Source organism: Blennius ocellaris (assembly GCF_963422515.1).
Source record: "Blennius ocellaris genome assembly, chromosome: 7".
Lineage (NCBI taxonomy): Eukaryota > Metazoa > Chordata > Actinopteri > Blenniiformes > Blenniidae > Blennius > Blennius ocellaris.
Window position 1 is genome coordinate 22,209,735 of NC_137656.1, and position 9,954 is coordinate 22,219,688.

General features: G+C 44.7%; 1 protein-coding gene across 1 annotated transcript; it reads left to right on the plus strand.

The window, feature by feature from the left end:
• Positions 1-1,911: 1,911 nt before the first annotated feature.
• Positions 1,912-9,304, plus strand: zbtb34 (zinc finger and BTB domain containing 34; the record flags this gene model as incomplete). The annotated part of the gene is made up of 2 exons (XM_080499621.1): positions 1,912-2,049; positions 7,745-9,304. The coding sequence occupies exons 1-2, from the start codon at positions 2,023-2,025 to the stop codon at positions 9,302-9,304; spliced, it is 1,587 nt and encodes a 528-aa protein (XP_080355747.1). The 5' UTR covers positions 1,912-2,022.
• Between the last annotated feature and the right edge of the window lie 650 nt (positions 9,305-9,954).

Genomic DNA, 9,954 nt, shown 5'->3' on the forward strand with positions numbered 1-9,954 from the left:
CTCTATGTTGATCACCCACCTGCACACAGATTAGGTCAGATATTCACCTGAGCTGCCAACCTGTCACTCACACACACACACACACACACACACACACACACACACACACACACACACACACACACACACACACACACACACACACACACACACACACACACACACACACACACACACACACACACACACACACACAAACAGAGTGCACGTTCATTCCTACCAGCAGCATAGATAAAGTCCTCCCAGGAGGAGTCGGCAGACAGGAGTTTATTTGCCCCTCTTACCAACTGAAAAGCCGACACCTTAACATGATCACTCAACTCAAACACGTTCTACATGCTGTGTGCAAACAGCTGTGTGTGAATGTAAAATAGCAAAAAAACAAAACAAAAAACAAAGCAAAAAAACAAGCAGGAACTTTAACGTCTGGTGGGGTCAAAAACAAATAAAAACATCTCAATCCTCCATCAATTCATCAAAATACATTAGAAAATAAGCTTTGCAGTGATTACAGCTTATGAACATGAGCAAAGTTGTTAAATATTGTCGTGAGCAGTATATTTATTTAGTTAAATCTTAATAACCAGTTCTAAGCTCTAAACGTCAAATATTGCCAAACATCGAAGATAAGGTTCACAATGTACATTTAGCATGTGTACTTTTAATTTATAAATAGTAGAATTGGGATTGTTCGGATATTTAGGCCACCTTTAAAATCTGATTATTTTCTCAGTGTTTCCATCATTAGAAAGAATCTCTTGAAATGAAAATATCATTGACAAGATTACTGATTGTTAGTTATTATTACATTTAACAGATTTTTCTTTAATTGCAGGAATGATAGTTATGTTATATGTTTCAAAACATCTGGGAACCATCAAATCCTATGAAATATTCAAAGATTTGAGATACAATAATTATAATTTATGTTGCTTATATGCTAATACATTTACAAATTACAAGAGAAAAAAGTTATGTTTGTTTGTATTATATGTAAAATATATGAACATTTTTACTGTTTGAATTAAAATGTGGTTTAAAAAAAACTTTTCAATTGTATTTTTCCATTTTTTGCACAGCCCAATGCAAACCTGCACATACAATTCATAAACATAGTAAAATAAAAATAGTAATAACACTAATTCCATCCATTATAGTGACTTCATATAAGCAATTTATTGTTTGATATTGTCTATGAGATTTAATTTTCTGTTACGTGAAAGAGAATATTGACGCAGACTTCATGTTTCACCACTTTAGTCTCTGGCGCCCCCTTGTGGTTTCTTTAGAGAAGTGAATCGTGTAGTTTTTGAGTTTATAACAATAGATTACGCAATTCTTTTAAAGAAAAGGTTAGAAAAAAGAAACAAAAGTGATAATGCAATCTATGATTGTGATCATACACTGAAATCAGTGTTTGTCCAGTTGTTAGGAGGGGAGTTTCTCAAGTAGATGCGTTAAAAAAAATAAAAAAATAACAATTTATAAATAAAAATTAAACTTTGAAATGTGTGCATATGGAAAAAGGGTGTACGTTGAGATTTAAAGCAAGAAACAACAACCTTCGCATGCCCTGCTTTGTTGTAAAGTGGAAGCAAATGATAGTGATGTAGGATGCAGTAGAAAAGCCACGTTATCTACTCCAAGACACTGCAGGTCTGACTTTCTACTTTCTTTCGTCGTCTTTTTGTATTTATTTATTTATTTTTTAAATATATGCATATGTCCGCCGTATATGAAGAACATGATGTCTCAGTGTACAACAGTGACATGAGCATGGGAGGGGCTGCTGCAAAACACGCCGATAGAATGAATGCAAAGAGCCTAAAGAACACTTCCTGTTGATGCAAAAATTGCAGCAGCAACTGTGTGACACATCTGGACTGGAGAGGGGGGGAGGCCTGGCTGTAGCGAGCTGCTGCCGAGGGGGAATGGACAGCGTTTAGTCATTACATTTGGACGAGACGGTGAGTTTGGTGGACCTCGGCTTTGGCGTGGACCGGCGACCGTGATGCGTTTGTAATGTCGGCGCGTCTGAGCTTCCACAGTGTAAGTAAACGGCCAAACACGTTACCTGTGACCGCGCGCTAGCTGGCGGGCTAGCTAGCCGGCTAGCGCTTAGCTGTCAGTTCTCATTGGAATGTATGGGGGAGCCGCTAGCCGCGGCTAACTAGCGCTGTAGCCGCTTCGTATGACAGCCGTCATACTTTGTACCCGCGGTCGACGTTGTAAACTCCATTCTTGTACAATGCGACCTTGTCAAGCAGTGTTATTGTACGGGGGCAGCCCGTCAGAAATGTGAGCCGACACAGGAGTGAAGCCAGGCGGGAAAGTTGCGCATTTTGACATAAAAATCTTTTTAAAAAAAATTAAAGCTCAATTCTGGGGGGCTAGTTCCATGTTAGCAGGTTAGCCGCTGTTCGGGAGTTTCAGGGTTCGGCCCTGAAAGGAGTCGATGCAAAATGTTTTTTTTTTTACAAGTTGCTGCTGGAGCGAGCAGCGGCGAAGGAGACGTCTTTGAGTGTCATGGCCAGGCTGCTAACGTTTAGCAGGCAGGTTCCCTCCATCAAAGTTTGAGACCCCGCCGTACATTTGTTCCCTTTAGCCAGGCGACATTGTGTGCACTTATGAGAGGGACAGACGGCAGGTTAAAAAAAGAGAGAGAGAGAGAGAGGGGGGGAGAGAAAGAAAAGTTGCTGTTGTAAATGTTGCTACAGACAGTGTTGTGCGCTGTAATAAAGTCCTCCGCCTTCAACTCGACTGGATGAGGTGGCATCGGGCCCGTTTGACTTGTGTGTGCGTGAGAGGAAGCGTCCTGCAGCTTCATCTGCACCATGTGTGGGACATGATGAGACACCGGGCAGGTCAAAGTGCAGGGACACCTGGGTTCACCCGGGTCACTCTCCTCCACCCTTCACCTCGCTGACATGCACCGGTTGTGAAATATTCCTGGGGGGAAAAGGGGGGGGGGGGTCAAGAAACTGTAACATTGAAGTGCACCGGTTGTAGTAGAAAGGCATGTCAGAACAGGGTGCAGCCAAACCCGTTATGGCTCCTGCACCCACCCAGTCCTCTCTGCTGTTCCTGTTTCACTCTGGGATTGGTGCTGACACTGTTCCTCTGCAGGGAGAGACGCCACCAAAGCCTTTAGTTTGGATGGCAGGTCTGTGGACGGAAGTGCAGCCGCAGCCGGCCCCTTGTGAGGTCTGCAGTGGTAACCTGATTATTTAGAAAATTGTTGAGGAATACATGCAGTGCTTGTTTTGTGGTGATGGTGTCAGCAGCGGCTTTACAAGGCAGTACCTATTTCAATTTTCACCAGTTTGCAATATTTTACGCACTAAAATAGCTTCGTGGTAAAAAGAACGTGCACCATTGGAGAGCTGAATGACTTCCCTTTTTTTGTAGCATCAGATTTGTAAGAAGCATGCGTTTGTGGGATGAGTAGCAAGAGTTTCAGAACAGCCTTTGGTCGATGGATTTGGAAGAAATTAGACATTTTGGGCATTTAATGGTCTGTCAATCTAAGAAACTGTGTGGAAGAAGCAGACAGAGTCACAAAAGCCTGGCAGCTCACACACTGCTGTGGGACGGGTCTCATTCTTCAACTGGCATTTGTCACAAGTCAGCCAATGTGGTTGTGTTGGTCACTGACACCAACACCACACCCAGGCAGGTCTCAAGTGTTCAGTGCGGTGAGAACTGCTGGCAGGACGTCCCATCCTCGGAGACACCCATACATCCCACAAATGCGTGTTTCTTACAAATATTGCACATTCTCATAAGCTTTGGTTTACAATTAAATGTGTTTAGATGTTTACATGATGCACTGCACTTATATTTTTCTAAACTCATTAATAAGGTCAAAATGATCATGTTTCTATAAATTGTTAATGTCATTTTGGTGGATGCACTTAAAGAGGACTATGGTAAAATTGGCACTGCTTGCAGAGTTTTATGAAGCTTTCTGCATTTCAGCAGCAAATGGTGGCCCGTCGTGCATGGCTTCTCTTCCACCTGAAGCGAAACCTGAACATTTGGCGGTGATAAAAACCTGTTTTAAGGATCTTGCGTCAAATGCATCATTTGCCGACTGCGATCGCAACGGCGTAATTGCTGCAGAGTGGCTCTAGGTTAAAAAAAAAAAAAAAAAGTAGTGGGATGATGTCCCAGTTAATTTGTACTGCACATAAAAAGCACCGTTCACACTGCAAACAAGATGTTTCGTCAGGGGTGACAGCAGACAGGTGATGTTGGCGAACAGAGCGAGTCGGCGTCGTGGATAAACTCGGAATCTTTTTAAGCAGCGACTCTTGTTCTGAATGCATCATTTGGTGCTTCCAGTGAGAGCAGATGATGGAGCCGGAGCAGTACCTTTGGGTCTCCTGTGTATGCCGTCTTCTCATCTTTTTACATTAGAATTCTATAAGATACTCATCTTATTGTTTTTTTTTTTGTGGAAGCCTCAGCTTTGGGAGCCGCAGCGCTACAACAAGTATGTGATGTACTCAATATGATTCTGCCACTCACTCGCTTCAGTGCCTGGAAGTTTCTGGGTGATAGGCCATATTTAAAAGGATAAAGATAATGAGCACGGGCTCAGATGTTCGTAAGAGCTCCGCTTGTGTTCGCCTGATGAGCATGTGAGCCGGCTGGCTGCAAAAGAGCGTTTTCTTGTCTCCCAGTTCTGTTTCTCCCAAACAAATCAAATGACGGCACACGCACACACACCCAAAGGCAAAGCAGGCGATCCTCCGCTTGGCATGCTGATCTTCCACGAAGCCATAACATTTCTCCGAATCACTCAGCAGAGTTTTCTCACCTCTCACCTCTCAGGTGCGCCACAATGAAGGCTATTTTTATGCACCTTTTTTTACAGTGCGTTTTAAATGGCTCCCCCGACCTTTGCATGTTGAGCAATTCTGTCCCGTGTCTGAAGCGCCACACCAGCTATTTTTCAAATTAGGTGAGTGCTGCTAATCTTGAAGAAAGATTACATAAACTCCCTGCTGACTCCTTTTTTTTTTCTGGCTTCGTTTTATTTCAGTAAAAATGACAAAGTTTATAAAACATAGCTGGGGGGTGACGTGTCTCTGCAAGACTTGCTGATCTTTCGGTCAGCCGAATGTCTCACAATGTGCTGCTCAGCATCCTTTTTTTTTTTTTTTTTTCTTTCTTTCTTTCTTACTTTCTTTTTTTTTAACCGACACATAAAAGCAGCTGCATCAGATAGGCTTATTACCAGACGGGGGAACTTGAGCCACACATGGAATTTTTGAGCTGAGTTTAAACATTTTCGGCTTTCCCATGTGAGCCAAGCATGTGACCCTCACTCAGCATGTGCATCTCAACTACTGAGCATGCATTCTTTGGCTGCCCTTCCACTTGGCTCCATCTAGTATGCATGCTGCTGGCAGCCATTACTGGTATGTTTTAGTCTATGAACATGATGTGTTTGAAGCCTGATTGTTGGGGGGAGGGAGAATAATGCAGTCCTCTTCATGACGCCATGTTTTGCTACGACTTCCCCTCTCCTGCGCCTCGATGGGGAACATATGGTTTGTTGGACAGGTGTCTTGGCAAAGCTTTGGCAACTGGAGAAAGTGTTTACGTTCTCAAAGTGCTGACAGGGACTCGATGCAATGAGGACCATGCTGAATTGCCAGCGAGGGGCAGATGGGGCGAGAGGAGTGTTGCACTTACAAATTCGTTTATATTGAGGTTTCTCATTAGAACAGGGCTATAAAACACATTTTAGTTCAGGGGCCGCATTACAGCCCCAGTTCATCTTGAGGGGGCTGGACTGGTGAAATAGTGTCATAATAATCTGTAAAATAAACTTTAGCGTTTTTTTGTTGTCGGGGCCCCGTAAGCACATCCGACTGGGAGGAGGCCCCGAGGTCAGCCCAGGACTCACTGGAGAGATTCGATCTCGAGCTTGGTCTGGGAGTGGCTCAGAGTCCCCCCAGAAGTTGCAGGGGACAGAGAAGCTTGGGCTTCTTTGCTCTCTGTACTGCTACTGAGACCGCGTGCAGATAAAGCGGTTAAGAAAATGGATGGATGGATTTAAATTGTTGTGATGAAACTGTCCGTAGTTTCACAAAACCAAACAATCACTACCAAATATTACTACATTATCAACATAAGCCAGTTTTATTAAAACCATCTGGTGCAAAATACAGTGAAATGTTCCCCCAAAAAATCCTTCTATAGCTCTTGCATTATACATGTTTCTGCCAACTCACACTGACAGCCTGGCTTTGAGACTAGTTCATGCCAGTGAGGTCGCTATCTTTCATTGCAGCATTACTGATATCTCAGCTCGTGTCTCAGTGTTGTGTTGTGTCGGCTCGCCTTAAGAAATTTGTTTAAAAAAAAAAAAATCATTGCTTGTGGTTTGAACCTTTTGAGGGCCACTTTTGGCTCGTGGGCCTAATCTCAATTAGAAAGTATCTACATGGAATTTTTGCAGTAGGTGCAATGAAATAGGATATTTGTGTTGCAGTGTTGCCAAGTGTGGTTTAAATGAACTGCACACAGATAGTTGTAACAGTACTACTTTTTATTAATACAATTGCAATTGAAAGATTTTCCTTTGAAGTTGTGCCACATTTGTATGAAACATGCATTTGTGGGATGAGCACCGCAGCTGAATACGAGTGCTCACATAATCAATTTATTCATAGTTGTGTTGGTCACTGCTGGCAGGCTGTCCCATAGAGATATGGGGAATCTCTTTTTCTTCTCAGCATCCTGTTCGTTCAGATTGCAGAGTTTTAGCAAATTTAAATCTCTCATTTTTTTTCGGCTCATCCGACAAATGCTCTCCCATCCACTTTATCGCACCATTTAAAAAGGAAGCACGGAGGTTTTCCATTTCACATTGCTCTTTTTTAGTGGTGATGTTGATTACTTTCCCTGCTTTTTGTTTTGTTTTTTAATCCATAGTTCATGTCGTATCATGCCAGGTGCATCAGTGTGCTGCATCGGGCGACTGACAAAAGACGTTGGCGTTAAAGCCTAAACATTGGCGTTATCAAACATTCATTCAGGGAGAGGCACTTGGCACATGGGCGCCTTAGGAATGAGAGGATGAATAAGCACAGTTTCCAAGTAGGCAATTAAAAAGGTCGTGTTCTCCCTGGCGCTCTCTTTTTCTTCTTCGGTACCAAGAAAGGCTTTGTAAAGCACCTTGAGGAACAGTTGGTGCCCGTTTGCCTTCCAAGAAGAACCAGATTTTCTTCTTTCTCTGCCAGATGAATTGTATATACACCTTCATGCTTCACCACAGTCAGTGTATGTACAGTACTGGTACATTTTGTTCCACTCCCTGAAATCTGTTCATACTTTACTCATTAGTGTCCTTTTTTTTTTTTTGCAGCAATAATGAGTAACAAGATGAGGAATAAACAGAATTCATGAAATGAACCTTGAATTACTGTGGAATACTGTTATATATATTTTTTTGATAACCAATGAATGTTGTTGCGTTTACAATAAAAAGCTGTGAAGTTTTTGGTTTGTACAGATAACTTGCAATTGTATTTAAATTTGAGATGTTTGTAGTAAACAGCATTATGAACTCCAGCCTCCAAAATAACCATCAAGTGGAATTAGAACCTTCAAACAGAACATTAAAACCTGTGTGAAGTGAAGGATATGTATATAATATTATACTTGTGAAACAGTAAGTGTATTGCAGTCAGTTACTTATAGATGTTTCTTCTTCTTCTTCTGTCTTCAGGCTGTCGGCAAACTGGAGAAACACATCCAAGAAATGGACGACGGCAGCTACATCGAGTTTGATGTGCCGGAGTTCAGTAACACTGTTCTGACCCAACTCAACGAGTTGCGGCTGCAGGGGAAGTTGTGCGACATCATCGTTCACATTCAGGGGCAGCCGTTTCGAGCCCACAAGGCCGTCCTGGCAGCTAGTTCACCCTACTTCCGCGACCACTCAGCCCTCAGCACCATGAGTGGCCTTTCCATTTCGGTCATCAAGAGCCCCGAGGTGTTCGAGCAGCTCCTGGCGTTCTGCTACACGGGTCACATGTCCCTGCAGCTCAAGGACATCATCAGTTTCCTCACCGCTGCCAGCTTCCTGCAGATGCAGGCGATCATCGACAAGTGCACCCAGATCCTGGAGAGCATCCATTCCAAGATCAGCCTCCCCGTCAGTGTCTGCAGCCCGGACAAGGACAACTTGCCAAGCAGCCGCAACGGGGTCAATGACAGCAGCCTCTTTATAAACCCCACCCAGATCTCCCCCCCGTACTACTCCCGGCACAATCAGGCAGGGCACGACGCGCGTCTGGAGCTGGCGGGGAAAGGCCTCGGCCGGGCGCGGCAGCAGCCAGAGGAGGGCCAGTCGGACCGGGGCAGCAGCGACGGCGTGTCCGAGCACGACGCGCCCATGGAAGGCGAGACGGAGCAGGTGGAGCTGATCGGAAAAGACGGCCAGGTGACGGACGTCCACGTGAAGATAGAAAAGAACGACAGGCCCACCTACTCCGACAGCTCCTCCGCCGGCGACGACGGCTACCACACCGAGCTGGTGGACGGAGAGCAGGTACTGGCCGTCAGCGTGGGCTCTTACGGTCCCGTCATCCAGCCTGCCGCCTACTCTTACTCAGGGCTGTCCTCGCCGTGCTTCGTCAACCTCAGCAGCTCCAGTCCTTCGCGCTCCATGCTCAGCGGCTATAGAGGCGGGCGAGCCAGGGCCAAGCGTCCGCTGGCCATCCCGGCGGCGGTGCTGAGCCACATCAAGCCGGGCTCGGAAGACGGCGAGTCCGCCGCGGGGCCGGTGGGGTTGGAGAACGACGTGCGAGAGCGCAGCCTGCGGAGCCAGTGGTACCCATACAACGAGAGACTCATTTGCATCTACTGTGGAAAGACCTTCAATCAGAAGGGGAGCCTGGACCGCCACATGCGCCTGCACATGGGAATCACCCCGTTTGTTTGTAAATTCTGCGGCAAAAAGTACACGAGGAAAGACCAGCTGGAGTACCACATCCGTGGCCACACGGACAACAAGCCCTTCCACTGTCAGATCTGTGGCAAATGCTTCCCGTTTCAGGGCACCCTTAACCAGCACCTGAGGAAGAAGCACATGGGAGCCTCGGAGGGCAACAATCACATGGACTCTCCCGAGAGGACGGAGGGAAGCTCAGGTCGGAAGGACCAAGAGGAGACGTCCGAGGGGATGGCCTTCGAGGCACAATATGCAGAAGAGGCACCAGCCAACGACACGGAGGAGAGTTCAAAATGCAGTCCAGAGGCTCAAGCATCGCGGTGTGATTTTTAGGTCCTGCTTCAGGTTAAGGAAGCTTTAAGAAATGTTTATTTCAACTCAAGTTAAAGGACTCTCTTCTCTCTATCTCTTTTTTTTTTTTTTTTTTTTTTATTTTGCTCCCTCTACTATGGACGTTTCTTGTGTCAAGGGTTTCTGTCAGTTTGTGAAAGTTAGAAGCTAATGCGAAGAGAAAATGGGTGCTTTTTAGAAATTTTAATCTTTCAAGCAAAGGGAGTAACAACTTACTATTTTTAAGGAGGTCCCAATAATCAAGACCCCCTCGGTTGATTTCTCTTTTTATCTTTCCATGTTTTTTAAACATATTTACAGAGTTATATAGGCATGTTGCAATAATTGATAATGTGAAAGCTCTGGTAAGATGCTTGTCATATCACCTTTTTACCTGACCTGTTTTTGCACATGTGGCCACAGGAGGTCACTTACTCACAAGGAATGATTTTTCTGCCAGTGCAAAGCTTCGTGTGACATATCCGTTCAATACCTCATGACACAACTACATATTCATAACAGACAGTATTTTGAACATTAACGAAACTCACCGGGTTCTACCTCATAGCCAAGAACCTACCAGGCACAGATGCGTTCACCGTTTTGAATCCGTTTTAGGTTGTATGTATAGAATCTTTATTGCCAAACCCTGT